Source organism: Lygodium microphyllum, chromosome 1, assembly GCF_053477565.2.
Source record: "Lygodium microphyllum isolate KBCC chromosome 1, Lygodium_microphyllum_v1.1.10, whole genome shotgun sequence".
Taxonomy (NCBI): Eukaryota; Viridiplantae; Streptophyta; class Polypodiopsida; order Schizaeales; family Lygodiaceae; genus Lygodium; species Lygodium microphyllum.
The window spans coordinates 185,527,101-185,547,497 of NC_141135.1; the positions used below are offsets into that span (position 1 = coordinate 185,527,101).

General features: G+C 43.9%; 1 protein-coding gene across 4 annotated transcripts in view; it reads right to left on the reverse strand.

The window, feature by feature from the left end:
• Positions 1 to 1,230: 1,230 nt before the first annotated feature.
• The window catches only part of LOC148042075 (serine/threonine-protein kinase GRIK1-like), a 167,102-nt gene continuing 147,935 nt past the window's right edge, over positions 1,231 to 20,397 (reverse strand). Inside the window, exons 6-11 of one of the 4 annotated variants that reach the window (XM_087685260.1) lie at positions 19,517 to 19,641; positions 19,273 to 19,368; positions 19,077 to 19,143; positions 18,488 to 18,603; positions 2,063 to 2,141; positions 1,231 to 1,991 (exon numbers count right to left, since the gene is read on the reverse strand). In XM_087685260.1, coding sequence (XP_087541386.1) covers positions 1,918 to 1,991; positions 2,063 to 2,141; positions 18,488 to 18,603; positions 19,077 to 19,143; positions 19,273 to 19,368; positions 19,517 to 19,641 — 557 coding nt within the window. In that variant the 3' untranslated portion in view covers positions 1,231 to 1,917. Of the gene's footprint in view, positions 1,992 to 2,062; positions 2,142 to 18,487; positions 18,604 to 19,045; positions 19,144 to 19,272; positions 19,369 to 19,516; positions 19,642 to 20,397 lie in introns of all 4 variants that reach the window. The other 3 variants (XM_087685251.1, XM_087685243.1, XR_015691928.1) reach the window with 3 other exon arrangements.

The following is a 20,397-nucleotide window of genomic DNA, read 5'->3' on the forward strand; positions in this document are numbered from 1 at the left end:
CAAAACATTGCGTACTTTAGGAGTATTTCTAGAACTTTCTTGATTCTTCTTTAGACGCATCTACCCATCATGTTAAAATGAAAAATATTATAACATTTTTAGGGCATGTTGAGGTCTGTTTCTTAAAGTAGCATCAATCATGTTCTTACAAATATTTCCACATGCTCAAAAATTTCACATGAAGGCACCAATTTGTCGCTTACCTCTTTCTACCATCCTCTAACTTTTTGGATGGCAATGGATAGATCTTTTAAGGTAGCAAGTACATAAGTATTTGACTTGGACAAATGGGTCTCTAATTGAATGTACAAGAGCTTTTAGAACATGGAGGATTTTTTATATCAAAATTTATTATATATTTTTATAAGAGGGGTTTTTTTGGTTACATGATATAATTCATTACTTCGACTTGTGTGAGAGGTAGTCTAAGGGACACAAACATGTGCGCACACACATGCACACCCCCCATAGGTCAACACTTTATTGATCAATCATAGCTCATTGATAATGTATTGATGTGTGGATGGGAACCTCGACAAGGGGTTGTTACAAGTGAGTTAGAGCTACTACATTGCTTGTGAACAAAAAACCCATAACATAATAGCTTCAAGATATTGTGGTTAGTTGCATAATGGATTCTTGCATGAACAACTTTAGCATGGATACCTTTGTATAAGTTTTAGTACATTTTTTGTCCCACAACTTAAGCATGGATAATTTCTACAATACGCTACTCAGTCATTAATAACTCTATCTTGTTGACCCACATATTAGACTTAAGATTTTGGGTGGAGCTTAATTAGTGAAGCATATGGCTAGCCAACCTTGCTATAACTACATAATGTGTTAGCATGGTTGCTTCTCTTTGCTTGCAAAAGATGCAAAAAAAGACCATGGGCCTCCCAAATTATACATTATGATTGGTAATGGTGGGAAGCATGAAGCAAGGGTGAATTTTGAAACATGATCATTATGCAAGTGAATTTTACCTCTAGTTGTAAGTGTCTAACACTATTGATCTGTTTTCATGTCTAATACATCTCTGTTTTTAACACTTGAAGTAGTGTCCCCACATGTCTCAATCAAAGGTCTTCTTGTGAATAGAAGAATTGAAAGAGATGATTATGTCTCTCTCCATCTCTTTAACCAAGAGAGAGACAATCAGGAGCAATCAACCAAGAAAGCGGAAACAGAGACAAAAGATCAATTTACATTTGAAGTTAGGTTTGAAGATGAGGCTTCATGACATTGGAGACTGCTTTGATGACTTTTATCTATTAGAAAGCTGTAGGGAGTTTGATTTATGTATGGATTACAAGACTTGACATTCAGATTGTAGTCTCATGGATAAGAAAGTTTATGCATATCCCAGGGACCAAGAATTAGTAAGTAATGGAACACACCTTTTGCAATTTCACTGGTATTCAACACCTTGGGCTGCTTTAGGTAGTAGAGGGCAAGAAGGGGGGGTCTCGTGTTTTGGAACCATAAATTCCAATGAATTATATAGCATTTTTGCTGATTATTGCTAAAAAGGTTGGCTGAGACCTTTTTCATTCTCAAGCAATTGATTGAACCAGCAAACAGATGTGATACCATCAGGAGCTTCCTCCATTCTTACACCGATGTTTTGTGCTTTCTAGTAGAATCTTCTTACTGTTATTTTAATGTTAACAAAGATGAGCAACACAGCTCTCTTCATCCACACACAAAACTAAACAAAAAGCATATGATCACACTGCTGCTCTCTGTGACAAATTGGGATCAAATGCTCCTCATCCATATCCCTCTCACTGCTCTCATAACAATTAACAGTGTGCAGTAATGTCACACCCTTACATTGTACACATTTCAAAAATCCTGATGAAACATTACAGAACAAGACAACTAAGAAAAAGCTATAGCAACAATGTGCTTCTAGTAACCTCTCACATCTTCCACCATCCATTTATGTTTAGCCACTGCATCCAATGTAAATCTTCTTTTTGGATCTGGCAATTCAAGAAAACTCGTATGAGCTTTTGATCAACTAAGCTCAACAAACTGTCATATCTTCACTTACCTTTACAAAGAAGCCCTTGAAGAAGGTCAACCAGGTCAGGACTCAAACCCTCTGGGATTCTAAGAGGACTCTGTACAATCTGCACAATAGTGCTAAGCCTGGTCAATACAATAAAGGCAACCATAGCATTGCTCTCACTGTGCCAAGTTCAAACAAGCTTTGAGGTGAAGAAAAGAAGTAATGATTAGTTGTGGAAATATTTCTACGGTTTAGGTAGGCTTCTCACTTTATTTTAGCAGCATCCTACTATATTTTGATATGTCTCTATAGCAAGCTGTGACTCAAGTGTAAATGGGTTTTTGAATTTCACATTTCATCTTTCCATGGAAGAAGAAACAGAATAATACAAAACAATTACTCAGAACGCAAATACCCTCTTCTCTTGACCTTGCAAGATAAAAATATAAGCATTGGCACATATTTACATGCACAACACATCTGTATTCTTGATGCTGATCCCCATAAGGATGAAGTATTAAAATGCACACCCCCATGCAAACATGGCATACTCTGGCAAGGCCCTACAATACTTTCTAAGGCCTGCTGATAAACATCCATACATCTCAAAACAAACACAGAAAGTAACCATTCAGATCCCAAAGCACGCAACGAGTGCCACATGCAAATGTAAACAGCAACAGAAATGACGACCCTTGCCACAATGCAGCAGCTCAAGACTAGGAAAGACTAGGAACATCAGACCTACAATAGCATGCTAGATCGGACTAAGACAGAGAATACACTAGACCCAGAAGCAGCATAACCATGATGTTTTAGCCTCCCTATGTTTGATATACCCACGAGCAATATCATGAAATGACATTCATCATCTTACTCCTTCCAAATTAGATTGTGAGCCCAACTGAAAGGACCCTCTGTGTACACAAGTATGGTGAGGATTTGCTGATATTGGTTCTTTATGTGGATGCCATACTTATTACTGAATCATGTGAGCTAAAAACTGCAGCTTATAAAGCTGAATTTCAGCAAGCTTTTGACATAACAAATCTCATTCATTTGCATTATTGAAGTGTTCAATTTGTAAGTTGAGGGGGGCATTTATGATGTGACAATCCAAGTATATTGGACAGCTTTTGCAGTATTTTCAATTGGAAAATCACAAATCAGTCTCTACTCTAATAGAAACAAACTTCAGATTCTCTATTAACAATTCAGGAGACCTCTGTGATGCCATTGTATTTCAGCAGGCTATGGGATGCTTAATATATCTTTGATGTATGCATTAGCCCTCACATGAAGCATTGGCAAGCAATCAAGCATGTCTTTTGATATCTCAAAAGGCACTAAGACATGGGACTTTTCTATCCTCAAGTGATAGTAATTGGGCTGCATGATATGACACCACATGTCCACTGGTGGTCATTTAGCACTTGATCTAAATCAAGCTAGTGTTACAATATTCTGATCTCACCATCTCTGTTCTTGCTCCACTGTGAGTGAGTGTATGTGTGATTTTGCTTCCCAGTTGATCCACAACTAACAACAAAATGCAATTGAGGCCCTTATGGTGATCCACACCAATAAACAAAGTCCTATTTCCCTTACTAGCAATCCTATCCTCTCCCACAGGACAAAGTGGTCACGGGCGCCCTGGCGGGGCCGGGGGGCGGCGCGCAGTGGTCGAGGCTTTATTCTCTTTGTACATACAAGTTCTGGTTTAGTTTTATTGTGCAGCAGTTGCGATAACAATCCATGTGATTTTGGTGCAGCATATGCAGCACTGCCTTGACACTTCAGTATATCCATGTTGGACAGACCCATGCAAGACATAATGGGGTGAGGTCTGAATTCTTCATCATAGTACACTCTAGTTCCATACTTACATCAATTCCATCCTAGCTTTTGTATCAGGCTATTGCTTTTACTTTGATAGCATGACCTTTTTAGTCATTTTTCTTTTCAAGTCCAAGTTTTGTATTTTCTACTCAAGACATGTAGTTAGTCTCACCTCCTCTATCACTAGAATGGGATGCAATTTCACACCTACTCCTTGCAGTAGAGCACCCTAGATGAGATTGTCTCATGGTAAAAGAGTTGTTTGTAGAAGTCAGTGGTGAGCCCCATCACCTCCTTAGGACATAATCTTACTCACACATCCTGATTGTGCAAGTTCCAAATCTTCTCTCCTGAGGTACTAAGCTAAACACCTAGAGGAACTCTCTACACAATGTCCCCTTTCTGCACCCGGAATTTCACATAAAGACGAGACAATCGAGGTGATCCAAAGATATGTTTACTTGGGGATTACATTTTCAAAGCCGAGATTCACTTTGTGGAGGAAAGTAGAGGATAGATTGACATGAGGCAATGCAACTCTAGGATCGATGTGGAGAGCCAGTGTGCACACATACAGTTTTAGGAGCCTTGGACGAAGCTCTGGCTCTTCGACACTTTGGTCACACCAGCACTTCTCTATGGGGTCCCCATATGGGGATCAAGCTTCTTATCACACAAGGCGAGCCACACAAGATCAGCCTTTTTTTTTGCAAATAAAGTGTGGCTAATTATATTACTTCAAAAAAACCTTGAATACAAAGAAGTGCTCCTGCTCAACAGACTAGCTGGAGCTGATAAAAGTTACAATTACATCATGTATACAAGCCTCTTAAGGCAGTTTGGGGGGGACGGGGGCAAGAAGCCATGGAGGGGGGGTGTATCACCATCTAGGATTGCCTGCCTGCATCACGGAAAATAGGTCCTGGTCGCCCCAAGTGCGCATGAAGTGCCATCACAGTTCCTGAGGAGTGCCACCTGGAACCCTAGGTACCGGACGGTCTGCCCTCTACTCACCCATCTAGATCCCAGGTGAACGCCCCACTCCGTGCTAGAGTCCGGGTCTGTGAGGAAACCAACCGACTCACCAATTGAATTTACCTCCTGCTGTAAGATAGAACACCTCAAGAGCTAGCCTCACTCTCTCCAGCATCAGCTCATCGTCCTCTATGTAGAGTGCTATATCATTTGCATACTCAAAGTCCAACAACTGGGTCTCCTCTCTCACTGGAAGTTGGAGGCCGCGTAATCCGCTCACAAGTGACCTGAGGAAATGGGAAATCGTCTTTGCAAAGAGTAGGAACAGGTACGGGTCCAGGGGGCAACCCTGCTGTACCGATCTCTCCAGACGAAACTCCTCCCTACGCCTACCACCTATGAGAACCCTGCTGGTGGCCGATCTGTAAAGTGCGGAGACCCCGTGAATCCAAGCTTGAGGGAAACCCAACCTCACCATGGTGCCCTCTAGGAAGTCCTAGTCCACCCTGTCATAAGCTTTCTCAAAATCCAAGAGTAGTACGGCCAGTCTCTGCCCACTGTGTTGAGCCCGCTCTGTCGCATCAAAGAAGGTGAATACATTGTCCAAGTTGCTCCTATCCTGGACAAAGCCTGTCTGTGTCATGGATGATGTCTAGAAGCACGGGGCGTAGTCGCCTACCAATCATCTTTGCCAGTGCCTTATAGGCCACTGACAATAATGTAATCAGTCTCCATTGGGAAAGCTCCAACCGGTCTCCCCCTTTGGGGAGAAAACTGATAAGGCCTGCCGAAAGACTCCTTAGCATCTATCTTGAAGTGAAGATCTCCTGGAAGGCCATCAGTAGGGGGTCCTTCACCACTTTCTAGTAGGTAGTGAAGAAGGCCTTAGAGAGGCCATCCTCTCCCGGGCATTTCTACCCATCCTGTGTATGGAAAGCCTCCTCTAGTTCCCTCTCTATGAAGGGGACTAGGAGGGACCGTCCCATCTCCTCTAAGACCAGGGATGGGATGTGATCCCAAACTTGCTGTCTACATCACTGCCCTCTAGCTGAGGCTGTCTCCTGCTGGAATAGGCGACTATAGTAGTCGGTGGCAATCTCCATCACCTCGTCTAGACTAGAACGAGTCCTCCCATACTGATCTCGAAGGCTGCGTATATGCTCTCCTGAGGAGCGAGACTGGTGCACCTAGAAAAACTCCCTGCACATTGTATCTCCCTTCTGTGCCTAGAAAGCTGCTAAGGTGCGGAAAGAGAACTCCGAGCGCCTGTCCTCTAGGCCAGCAATGGCTGCTCCCGCACGCACCTCTTGTGTGTGGAGGGTGGTGGGATCCCCTAGTGCCTCCTGTAATAATCTCTGCGTGGCTGTAAGGTCTCGCCGGAGTGCTCTCCCCTTCTCCCAGCTCTGTTGCCTAGCCTATATGGCTACCTCTTGGCAGATTCTCCTCGACTCAGCTAGGGTCTTTGCAACCTCCTCTACGATCCGGCCTCTCCTGTCCCATTCCTTGGTCCAAACCTGCTCTATTTGTCTCGCCACCTCCTCCCTCCTATAGATCGAGTTAGGGGTCCGACAGGATCGTGTCTCTACGACAGATGCTGGGGGATCTAGTGTCAAGAGAACCGGGCAATGATCGGACAACCTGGTGTCTGCCAACTGCCCAATCTGGCCTCCACGAGAGCCTCCCCACTCTCCCACATAAAACCTGTCCAACCGCTCCAGTAGGACTCCACCTAGCCGTCTGTATCCCCGAGAGAAGTCCAGCGACCTCTCCCTCCTGTGGAAGACAGGGTCTCTCCAAGCATTGCGTGCTTCTACTGCCAGTAGAAAGACCTCCCATGCCTCCTGCTCCTCCCCAGCCATGCCTAGGTAGTTTCCACCTCTGCCCTGCTAGTCCTCCAAAGCTTCCAGGTTGTTGAAGTCTCCTCCAACGATCCAAGAGTCCACCTTTGGGAGTCCATCCGCGATCTCCACCCAGAACCTGCTACGTGCCCTAACCTTCGTAGGGGCATAGACATTGAGAACTCCAAGGCACAAGTCCTCAATATCCAATCTGATCCATAGAACCCTCCCTGCCACTATCGTCCTGTGGTCTCGTACACAGCTCAGGCCAATAGAGATGCTTACGTCTCTCTTGAGAAATCCTTCACCCTTCACCCGTAGTTTGCGTTTTTGCATTTTGCGTTTAGGGTTTGCGTTTAGGGTTTGCAGTCCCAAAAAGGGGCGCCATCCTAGACTGACTATGCCTATTTATAGGCCACTCTCTCATTCATTCCTCACGGTTGATTCATTTAGTCCATGACCTCTTCTCTCCAGCCTCTCCACTACCCTCACATTCCTTCAGGAGGACATTGTGGTTCGTGGTTCGTAGTTCGTGGTTGTCTTCATCATCTTCCTTGTGCTACGACACCCTTGGTCCCTTGTATCACATTCACTCCATGATTCAGATCTTCATCATTCCATTCATTAGAGTTTATTCTCTCTTCTCTTCTCTTCTCAGTGTTTACCGAGTCCACTCCATGTTCCTTCCAACAAACTCTACTGTCTCGTTGGTACGTCATCTTTTGACATGGTATCAAAGCTGGATCTGCTCAAATAGCGGCAAAGATCCTCCATTCCAGTGAAGGCAAAGACCGGTGGTGGGTTTGGCATCCACTTCTCTTCTTCTTCCGCTGCATCAAACTCTCGTTTTTGTAGATTTTAGGTGTTTTAGCTTGCTGTCCACACCCCGTTTGCAGAGGACATCTTAGTCGAAGCTGTCCATTGCTGTCTCCATCAGTTGGCGCCTGATTTCCAACCCTCTTCATGCAGTTTGGAGCTGATTCCAGCCAGGCGACTCCTGTTCTTGTGCAGACCTGCTGCTGCACAGCTTGCCACATCATCACAGTCCTGCTCCCTACGTTTTTAGTATTTCTCTCTCCTGCAGGCTGTCCTGCCTGCGTTTTTAGTCTTTCTCTCTCCTCACTTGCGTTTTTCTACTGGTTGCAACCTCTTATTGCTGGTCACATCCTCCTCCCACTGGCAGCTCACTTCCAGCCCTTCCACTACCCTTCCACCCCTTGAGATGGACATTGCGGTTCGTGCTTCACACTGCCCTCACACCCCTTGAGGCGGACATTGCGGTTCGTGGTTCATGGCGGGCTAACCTCTTCCTTCTTCAACAAGGCACACTAGTATCCATGGCTTCTTTACCAATAGATAACCAGACTACTAGGTGCTCCTACTGTGACGTCACCGGACACACCACCAATGCTTGCCAACTTCGACCTTTGCTTCCTACCCCCCCGGAGTATATGCGTCTTCCACCAAGCACTCCTTGTGCCACCTCTCCTTTCTGGGCCACAGAGATTGTTTTGTATCAACTATCAGAGTGCTATGCTCAAGGCAATAAGACGCATCCTTCGCCCTTCACCCACAGTTTGCATTTTGGCGTTTTGCGTTTAGGGTTTGCAGCCCCAAAAAGGGGCACCATTCTACACAGATTGTGCCTATTTATAGGCCACTCTCTCATTCATTCCTCATGGCTGATTCATTCAGTCCGTCACCTCTTCTCTCCAACCTCTCCACTGTCCTCACACCCCTTCAAGAGAACATTGTGGTTCGTGGTTCGTGGCTGTCTTCATCATCTTTCTTGTGCTACGGCACCCTTGGTCCCTTGTATCACATTCACTCCATGATTCAAAGTTTCTTCTCTCTTCTCTTCTCTTCTCAGTGTTTACCGAGTTCACTCTGTGTTCCTCCCCGCAAACCCTACTGTCTCGTTGGTACGTCATCTTTTGACAACCTCCATTCCTGCCGTGGGCACCTATGGCATGCTCCCAGTAGATGTGCGAGCTGCCCGGGAGTATCTTCCCTACCCGTTGGGCCTGGGTGGGAGTGAGCTTGTACTCCTGTAGAAGTAAGATGTTGATCCGTCCGGCAAGGGCAGGTTACAGCTCTTGCCGAACAATCAACTTCCTAGAACCATGTGCCCCATTGTAGTGGAGACTATTCACATTCCAAGATGCAAGGTGTAAGCTCATGGGAAAACCTACCGTAGCTTTGGACGGCGAACTCCAATTCCCCATGGTGGCCCTCGGCCGAACCAAAGGGGTGATAGATGCTCCAGGTGGTACTATCAATGCATCTATCAGCCATGCTAAGATTCGTGATTGTGTACACCAGTAGAAATGGGCCGCTTGTGCTAGGGGCTACTCGATCACATCCCTTGGAGCTCTCCACTGTGCGGGGACTCGAAAGATAATGCTCAAGTGTGGGACCTTGGCTCGAGCCCACCAGTTAATGTCCATCATGCAACCAAGCCATTGCTGTGTAAACAGTGCTAGTCCTTCTCCCATCCACTAGGAGATGTGGTCTGCCACCTGACTCTTCAACTCCTCAATTTGTGTCATTGTCCAATTTCTTGAGTGAGAGGACTGAAAGAAAAAAGTGTAGTTTGGTCCATTTGGTGGTACTATAGATGGTCCTTGCCCCTCCTTGACTTACGAACTAGGAAGATCCCCACCTCTAGAGGTAGTGGGAACTCTCCGCGCTCCGCAGCTCTCAAGTAGGACCATGGGTCACTACAGAAGAACTAGTGTGGCAACAACTGTGCCTATCTCGGGAAAGTGTGATGGGTGGTAGGGGCGGATGAGCTGGTGGCTATGTGGGAGGGGGAACATTGCTGGTACGAGGAGGATGTGGGCACATGTGGCTCATTGCCTCTTGTGGGAGGAGGGGAGGTGGATTTGGGAGGAATCACCTGAAATAGGTGCGGATCAGGGGGGATGCTCAGCACAGGAGGTGGTGGGGGGGTAAGAGGATTGAGGGATGGTCGGAGGTACGTGGCGGGGGGCGGGGGGGGGGGGGGCCTGGTGGCCCTGGAAAGGGGGAGCTGTGAACTAGGGTCAGTGGGGGGAGCCTGGGAGGTAGGGGGTAGGTGTGGGAGCTGTGGGATCTTAGATGGGGTAGTTTGTGGCGCGGGTGGTGGCTGTGGGGGACTGTGGTCCTGCCGGGTGGGGCGGGCAGGGGGGCTACTGAGTGCACTGTCGAGGGGGCGTCACTCGCCCTCCTGTTCCCTACTATTGGGGCTGTGTCTGAGAAGCTTGCTGCGGCCCCCCCTGCCGTTGCCTTCTCTGTTGTTTTTGGACCCGTATGAAGCCGTCAATGTCCACCTACGGGCCTGCTGGCGGAGCTGCCTTGGCTCAAAAATGCGTACAATTTGCTGCCTAATGCCCAAAGTCGTGGCAACGCAGGCATTGCCTTGGTTGCCCAGTCACAATGACCTGTTGCCTAAAGGAGTGACCTCTTGCCTCAATCTCCGGGAACTTTGGGATACTCTTTGTATCTTTCACGGACACTCGTACCTTCGGGACTCTTACAGCTGTCACTGCATTCGCGAAGGAGACAGAGAGAACTGTGCCAAAGAGTCGTCCAAAGTCCTCCACTAACTGGCAGTACTCTACTGCCAGTCCGAGGAAAAGTAAAGTAACTGGGTGTCTGAGAAAATTGTTGTGGAGCGCAAATGACTCCACAGTGAAGCTGCTATACCAGGGAACCATGTAGATGACCCCCTTTGTGGAGGCATATAGCGAGCTCTCCACTAACTCATGAGCTACATCTGCAGAGGTGAGTCGAACCATGAAGATCCCTCGGCCCATGAGGATTGCCTCCACAATTTGTGTTGTGCCAATTCGTGGCATGGAGTGGAGCCAATCCCGCAGCTAGGCCCTCCATGGGGAGTGTCCAATGACCTAACCAAAGATCATTGTTTCTTTCAACTCCAACTCTGTGGCACGAACGGCTAAGAGCTGTTCCTTAGAGAGGATGATGTGCAAGGTGTTTGACTGGGGGCTACTTGCAGAATGCACGGGCATCTAACCAGATGTTTCCATTACGCGAAGAGTTGGTCAGGGAAAGGTGAGGGGAGAGGGGGAGGGGCGGGGGGCAACGGGCGGCTAGGGGGAAAGGTGGAGAGCAGGTGACCCAAGGCAGGCAGGGGGCGTAGGAAAGGCGGCCACAGGATGGGCCTGGCGAGAGGGCAAGGGCCACAAGGTAGGCCTGGCGGGAGGGGAGAGGCTTGGTGAGAGGGCGTAGAGCAAGGGGAGAGAGGACTAGTGCAGGGGGGGGGGGGGGGGGGGGGGGGACTAGCGCAGACAGGGGGAAGAGGGATCCGACATAGTCGACAGTCGAGACGAGGGGGCAGCGTTGCATCGCGATAGCGGGAGTTCGAAAAAAAAACACAAGATCAGCCATTACCCAAGGGGGAGGAGATATAAAAGGGATGGAATCAAATGGAGAGACCTGAAGTAGTACTGATAATTTCATAGATGATTTGGAGTAAGCCCTCTATATTACATGGGATTATCAGAGTACAGATAGGAGCACCACGCATAGTAGCAGAGGCCCTCTTTTAAACAATGACTTTCTTGCATAGGCTTTGGACCTTGTTGAGATCGATACTCCTAGCTCACACTAGAGTTGTCTAGATAGCTAGCATTACAGGGGGGATACGAAGTGCTGGTATGCTTGGATAGAGGCATGGTTATGGCTACATGGATTACACATGGATCACCTCCCATCATTATAGTACAGCTTGGATTGCCCTCACTTGGAGCTCAGTCGAGAGGAGCTAAACCGCATCGTCAAGATGGACATCATTCATATACACACAACTAGGACATGGGTGACACCTATTGGGGATCTAAGGAAAAAGATGGTTTTCTATTGAATCCAGCCTCTATACATATCCCCCGATAGCATGTTATTCGCCTAAGATACATGGATGCACACTTGTCTCATCGGATATGATGTGCCAATGGTCACCTCTATACATCCTCGCACTAGCTATGGATTGAGACAAGTAGATACAACATAGACTCCCTCCCCTGGAGGATAGGATTTGCCAGCTCAGTAAAATCGAGCTAGAGATAGAGGAGCACTTATGCAAATGCCCAATGTATTATCAGATTAGAGGGCATTTCCATTGCTTGTTTAGAGAGGGATTTGGGCCACTATCTAGGGTGATGGATTTCCTAGATCAAAGATATCTCAACCTCTTCTTGTTAGAGCTACGCCGTCATAGAGAACACCTTTTATGGACCCAAGAGGAGAGACATGGAGCCACACACCAACGTACACTCAGAGTTCCTATAGAGCATCGACTCCTTCCACTATAGAGCCCTCATCAGACTGACTCGTGGTCCCCCCACAAGGGACCACCCTAGACACGGTCACGGAGAGATGTAGAGCTCATTATCCACACCCAGCCAGTTCATGCCCCCACACAAGAGGCATCATTTGCAAATACAAAGGATACTACACCATCATCAGAGGATCATACCCCACCGGTTCAATTTCTCTATGTTAGATAGACCCATGAGAGATATCTTGGGATGAGAATGCCTCCTGAGTAGTTCCATATTGTATCTAGCTTAAACATCATTTTACATTCATCAACTATGTATTGTTTGTTGTTTATTTTCCATTTAGTTAGTCACAACATTAGATGAAAGCTATTTTGGGACTTGGAAAATTCTCGAACTTTTCATATGTAGCATTTTGGTCTCATAGACCAATTTGGCTTTTGTAGATGTTAACTCTCTCTCTCTCATAGGCTGTATTTGGTGTCATAGGCCGATTTGGCTCACGTTTTTCATTGAGAGGGGCATCAAAGACACGTATGGCACGGGGATATGCAACACTAGGGACACTCGAGAGTAAATGTACTCACATACAATTCCAGGAGCCCTATACCAAACTATGGCTGTTTGACACCCTAGTCACACCTACACTACTATATGGAGCAGAGGTATGGGGTTGTAGCTTGTACCACACGTGTCTTAGCCCACTCACTGATCAGACTAGAGTAGAGAGGGATCATTATGATGGCTGGGATAGCATGGGAAGGCCATCGATCATTCTAATAGCATGTATGATTAGGAATAAGCCCTCCACCCCACATCCCATTGTCATAGCAAAGCTAGGGGCAGCATCTATAGTTATGGAGGCACTCTTCACGGCAATAACCTTTTGGCATAGATTATGGGAGCTTCCACATCATAGATACTCCAAATTGGCACTAACTTCATCTAGACAACTAGCAACAAGAGACAAGAAGAACTGTTGATTTTCACAGATGGCTATTTGGATGAGCCTACATGGTTTGGATATTGACCACCTTCCACCTTTTGATTATAGCCTTGACTACCCTACACTTTCTCTCAGCCAATTAGAGTTGAACCAAGTGATCAAAGTTGATATCTTGAGGATTGAGATAACAAGGACATGGATCCACCCACCACTCCCTCTAGGATCGAGGATGGAGTTCTACAAGAGTCATTTCTTCTCTCTCTTTGATGATGTTTTTACTATTCAGCCAACATATATGGGCACCCATCTCTCCCATAGCATACGGGCTAACCCTAGTATAGTCCCATTGTATAGTTATTCTCAGCATGGTTTCATAGGCCACCCACTTATTTTTAATGTTATCTTTACCTTTCTGATGAGATGACATTAGACATGGATATACTCTAGATTGTCTCATAGACCACATTGGCCTTATGTAGTCTCTCTCTCTCTCTCTCTCTCTCTCTCTCTCTCTCTCTCATAAGTGTATATTAATGTATGGAAATATTTACATCAAGCCTTTAAAGTTTAGACCAACTGAACAGAAATAGAAACAATTGTAATGAAGTCATCGGGCTATCAAAACAACCTACTACATGCAAAACTTGTGAATCATAAGCCAAGCCAAAAGGTTACCAAAATATAGCAAAAAAAATCATGTAGATAGTACAATCAAAGTAGAGCAACTGTATCCAGCCAAGGAGCAGCCACATCAGGGAGGACCAGGTTTGCTGAAATCATAGAAGAGATCTGCCATAAGAGTAATCCTTGAACATGGGCCACATGACCACGGATACTTGAGGTTGAACAAAAAATAAAGGCATTACAGGTACACCAAATGTGCCCAAGAGCTGTCCATTTGAGAAAGTGAAAGAGGTAGGGATGATCCAATTACAATGCGGACAATGAAGGCATCTTGCCCGATACCCAAGAACGGATGGGTGTCTGCTGCCCCATCATTGAGGTCCACACTGGAAACAAAGCTCCAAATTTGTTTCGCCAAAGGGCAAGAAATGATGAGATGAATCAGTGTCTCATCACTAGTATTGCAAAAGATACAATGTCCCCATGAGATCTTACAAGCCGGTAGGACATCCCTAGTAGGAAGACCATTGATAAGAAACCTCCATACAAAAACTTTCCCTTGATAAGGAATCTTGGACCTCCATAATTGAAGAAATTTTTCCTACCATTGTTGTTTGTTATCTTGAGCATGCCAGACTTTATTAGATTTCTCAATGACCCACCTCTTGTCTTTTACAATCTTATGGTAGATTTGATTAGTCAACCTTTCTCAGAATCATCAAGTTTCACAAACATCCAATCCTGCCAAGGTGAAGTAGAATAAAAAGCAAGCGATGCATTATAGCTCTAAAGCCGATCTTGTGGGATTGACCATATGTGGCTATAGCCTCTGGCACCTGAAAGTACTGGTGTATGCAACCGAAAGAATAAAGATCGGACTACCTAGGAATGATAGCATCCCGTACCGTTTGTAACCCCAATTTGACTATGCAATTAAATTTCTCTATCTGGAATTCTTTATCTGGCCAATTAAGCAACCTAGAAGTGGCCAACACTTCTGCCTGTAAGGAATTAGCCTTCTTTTAGAGATCACGAGGAAACTATAAATTGAAGAATCTCTTGCCAAGTGGCAAACATATGGATTAGGAGAAACGACTGTGACTTTTAGAGAGGTCGTGTAGAATTGAGCACATGCCACCAAAATGCCTAGATAACTGTGTGATAATGGGAGATGACAGTCTCCTTGGTAAAGGTCTTGGGAATAATGGGCTACGTTTGGGGTAGAAGAATTTACCCAATTTAAATAGCCTAAAAACTGTTGGAGCTGTTTAACTGAAGTGAATGTGTCAGGCATTTCTAGGATTTTAGTCAATATGTGTTCTTGAAGTTTTATGTGTCCTTGGTTGATCTCTATACCAAGAAATTCTACTAATGTTTGAAACATCAATGATTTTGTTGGTGATAGTACTATCCTTGCCTCTTCTAGTGCCTTTGCAAAATGAGTGAGATGTTCCACATATTCCTATAGAGTGTTAGAGAAGACTAGAATGTCATCGATATAGGTGAGACAAAAAGGAAATTTTCCAAAAATGGAATCACTCCATTCTTGAAACTTAGTGGCAGCTATCTTGATTCCAAAAGCTAGTACATTGGTAATGACCTTGTGGAACACAAAATGTTGTTTTGTACCGATCTTTTTCTTTTCTGAGAAGTTGCCAAAAGTCTGATTTTAGATCAAACTTGCTGAAGATATTGACCTTTTTTAGTCTTTTCAGAAGATCTTTTAGCGGAATAGGATGACCATGCCCTATTAAATATTTATTTAAGGACTTATAGTTGATCACTAATCTCTTTTTTGTTATGAGTGTTTGTTTACATAAAGACCTTGATATGCCCACGGGGAGTTAGTTGCTTCTATCAATCCCTTTTCTAAAAGAGATTTTATCTCTTCTTTACATAGTCGTAAATCTTCATCTTTCATTCCAGAGTGGACTGCTTTTGTGGGAACCACATTGGATTGGATAGGCAAGGAAATTGCATATCTTTGTCTTTTCTCCTTGTAAACTATAGGGTCTTCATGCATAAAAGTCTTTATTGCTCCTGTATCTGGTTTAGGGATTGTTCATGTTTTTGCATATCTGCCTTTATCCATTGTGCTCTGGAGATATCTTTGGTCAGGGCATTAGCTTCTGTGATTGAATAGATAGTTTTGCCAATCTTTGTAAGTAGTGTTAAATCAACTCGCTTTCCCTTATAGGTAATTGTAAATTTTCTTGCCCAAAAGGTGTAGGGCACCAGATGTTGCAAAATATCTGTACGAATCAGTAAATCATACCTCATTTGTTTCATAAGCTGTATCTCTATTGGTACTTTGATTGATCCAAGATGTAGATAAGCCTGAGTGACATGGATTAGTGTGATCTTCTTGTTGTTAGACAGTTCTACTATAATAGGAGTAGAAATCTTTATACAACTTTTTGGGAATAGTTCATAAGGGGCAATTGTTAGTGAAGCTCCTGTATCCAACAAGGCATCTACAAAAAGAGAAAACTATGGTACATTTTTTACATGTATACAAACCATAGGAATGGATCCACCTATGTCTAAAGCATTAAGCTTGTGGACTCTTGGTTGGGATAACATGACTTGATTGACTGGGTTGATTGGTTCATTTGTAGCTGAAGAATGCAGTTCTTGTAAAATGTTTGAAGTACCTTAGGCTATTTCTTTTTGGCTTAGTAGAATTATTTTGTACACTTTACAAAGTGAGTGAAGCTCCTGCTACATTTGCAAAAATGCATTACTCATGTCTTGTCCTGCTTGTTGAGTACCCGAAGAGGTTGAATGTAGAAGTTGAGATGCCATTCTGGGCTGATGTATACTTTCTAATTTGTGAGGAATAAATAAATTTGCGTGCCCTTTAGTCTCTGGGCCAAGAGTGCCTGGCTTGGGCAAATCATATGGGTTTGAAAAGAATTCATGTCTGATTTTGTTTTAATGTTTTTTGTGTTTGGATGAAGAGGTATCACTATCTTCCGAATATTTTGAGCTGGACGAACTTTCTTTGATATGCTTATCTTTCATTTTCCTTAAAAAATCAGTTTTTGAGGAGGATGCAAAAGCATTGCTCATAAACTTTTCTTTTCTAGAAGGAAAATGAGCTTCATGGGTGTTGATAGCTTGAAATTTTAGACTTACCTCATCATCATCTGAGTCTTCAATTATGTCTGAGGGCATCTCAGCCACTTTATTTTCTGTTGTGTACCAAGAAGTTGAAGAGTCTTCGGATTCAGAGAAATCTTCCTTAGTGTCTTCGTCTTCTTCTTCTTCTTTGTCAATGTCTTGCTCAGTATCATAATTACTGTCATAGTCACTGTTGTAAGAATATTCATCATCTGAATAGTTGTCATATGAGTAGCAGCTATCATAATCAAAGTGATGCATCATATTCACCTTTCTGCATTTGTTTGTTCTTTGTTTTTCTTCGGACATTTATTTGCTAAGTGAGAAGAGCTTCCATATAGAAAACATTTTAAGTCTTCCATATTCTTCTATCCTTTCTCCATCCTCTCCATTGTTGTTCACACCCTATGAGGAGGACATTACCATTTGTAGCTTCTGCATCCATCTAACACTCTGTCACTCTCTTCCATATTCTTCTCTCCTTTCTCCATCCTCTCCATTGTTGTTCACACCCTATGAGGAGGACATTACCATTTGTAGCTTCTGTATCCATCTCTAGCCAGTATAGGCTACATCATCTAGTGTCAGCCTGCCTTACCTAGCGTCATCATCAGGCTTGCATTTGCAGAAGTTTCAGGCCATCTACAACATGTTATACCCTCTTTATCAGCCCTACATCAAATACCTGCGTTTGTATTTTCTTCACTCCTGAAGGGCTGCCCAGCAATTGCCTGTCTACAGCCACTTAGATGGAGAGACCTTCATCAACTATTCTTGTGTTTTCTTCTCCAACTGACTGCCCAACAGTCACCTTGATAGCAGCCAACATCTTGGAGAGATTTCGGCATACCCGTCACCCTGACAGCTCGTGAGGACTGCCTTTCGCTCCCTCTACAGCTGGCTGTCCTTTCCTTCACCATTCAGCATTACCTTCGATATCCTACTGCCAAAGGACTGTGTTTCACTCCCTCTACATTACAGGTTTCCTTCAGATACTACCACATGATCAGACAGGATAGTGCAGTCATCTTCAGAGCTTTGGCTCCGCTATATCAACTTGATTGCTATATCAACTTGATTCACATAGCATGATTCAATGATTGATCATTCATCTTCTTCTTTTTTGTTTTGTCTGACTTTCTTCTTCTCTCACCGTTTGTTGTCAACACTATTTTGACACTTCCTAGACATAGGCAGCACACCTAGCTCTTGAGTGCAAACCCTACTCTCTCTCTCTGATATGGTATGAGTGAACCATTCTGTCAACACTATCTTGACACTACCTAGACAGAACTGGCTCTGGAGTCCTCTTGACACCTTGCTAGAGACAAAGATACTTCATATTAGTATGCATATATATCATCTTGGTTTGAACTACATGGCTTTAGCATGGACAGGCTAACCCCCTTTTAGTACTCTCTTGATAAACCAGGTCCTTGATAGCAAGCTCAAATTATTTGACATGCTCCTACAGAACCGGGCTGGACATATTGATTCAATTTATACTTATATAAAATATCTCCCTCCAAAAGTGAAGGCAAAAGCAAAAGTGAATCCTTAACTTGCAACAGCTCAATACTCATATCTCATTGATACCCATGATCTATAGCCTACTCCATCCCAGGCTTAACTCACACTTCACTATGGTAATATACTTCTCTATGCTAATGCTGCTGTTCCTGTTGTGCAACCGCTGTCTACACCTTTTTCTTATCAGTTTGTTGTGTCTCAGACTCTTTTACATCCTAGGCTATATTTAACTTTCCATTTGCATCAGAACTTATTACAACACATAATTTTCTTTTTTGCCCCATTGATAAAGCTGCTATATGAAGCTTACCTCATCATAAATACTCTGTAATGTATCGCCAATAAATGGGTAACAACCAGAAACCATGCAATAAAGGGTAACCCCCAAGGCCCAAACATCTGCAGCCTTCCCATGATAAGTGGAACCTGACAGAATCATGCAGATTCATTTAAATCCATTTAAATACCTTATTGATAATCATCCATCCACATTACCAATTTTTTCTCAACAGTTGTAATCTCTAGGGGCTCTGACACGAATAAAAAACTTGATTTCTACCTTGTCATTCTAGTTTTAAGAGAACTGCTTCATCCAAATGTTGACATTCAAGTTTAAGAGTTCATTTCCAAAGCTACTAGATTAAGCTAAGCACACTTTTTCTTTCTGCAAACAAGCAATTCACAATACTCAATACACAATTACCCTGCTTCTTGGCTTTAAACAAGTTAATGAAAGGACTAGCAAGTTCCTATCAGAACAAGGTAAGCATACACAGGAAAATAGATCCAAATCAGATCTTACCACTGCAACCATACACATAGAGACTATGTTCATTAAAACTATGAAATAGGTACACAATCCCAGCACCTAGAACATAAGCTGGGTGAGCTGAGTTGACCTGTGATGCATTCAGGAGCTGTAAAAACAGAGGTCCCAGGAGATCTTCGAAGCTCATCATTGTTATCCTACATGACCAATGACATTTCCCCCAGGTGAAAAGCAGTAATTTTAGAAAATGTAAGCATCTTGAAACAAAACTTAGCATTTTACACATCACTAGCCACCATCACAAGTATCTGAACCACAATACTTACTTCAAATTTCTGGCTGACACTGAAGTCGCAAATTTTAATCTGTCCAGTTCCACTTATCAAAAGGTTCTCCGGTTTGATATCACCATGTACAATCCTCTACAAACAAAGCCTGAAATCATGTCTTTTGTAATTATAGAGCATAAACAGAACATCCAATTTACTGACCTATACCAGCCAAGAATGTTTGTTTACCATTTCATATACTGAGGAGTTAAACAATGTTCTAGATACAGATGGGACTCACATGACTATGTAGATACATTAGCCCTGCGATTACATCCTTGATATATCTTCGTGCTGTCGCTTCTCCAATGCCTCCAGCTGGCCCTGCCCCTTCAAACATCCACCCGCCTTCAACATTCTCCAATACTGATAACCACAAAGAACAACCACAGATAGAGAAATTTTTCAAAAAGGGTGTGGGAATGAAGTAATTGATGTTTCTGCAGGGAACTTTACCTGAAGTAAGTCATAGACATAAAGGTCACAAGTGCAGAAGAAGTTTCATATATAGGCAGGACATACAAATGACTCAATAAGATCAGTATGAGAATTAAGACAAAATCTGTATGATGTCTCTAGATATTTCATTAGAACCTCTGACCAAACTATGAAAAGCATTTCAAAACTCATTTGCATCCTGTTTTTGAATGTTTAAAATCAAATAAAAAATTTCATTCTTAACATTGAACCTTTAGAGCTGAACGAGATGAAGAAATATTGAAATCAGATTTTAATCTTGGCTTTAGGTAGATGCATTCATTTTCAAGAATTTTACAGGAATTTTTTAGCCTTTTAAGATAAGTCATAAACATAAAGATCATAAATGCATGAATCATTTTGTGCACAATTATTAGCTATGTAGTAAGCTTGATAGAACTCTCTGAGCTCAGCACCATCACAACGTTTGGCTCTACCCCCCCCCCCCCCCCCCACTCCATTTGATCGAGCCCACCCCCCTTGTCTAGATCACACCCTTCGCCTCCGCCTGATCGCGCCCGCCTCCCAGTGGGGATCACGCCCCTCGCTCCGCCAGTTCGCGCCCTCCCCCCCCCCCGGTTTTCGCCCTGCCTGTCTGTCTTGCCCCTCACTTGACATCTGTCCCCCGCCTCTGGCCGCCCACAC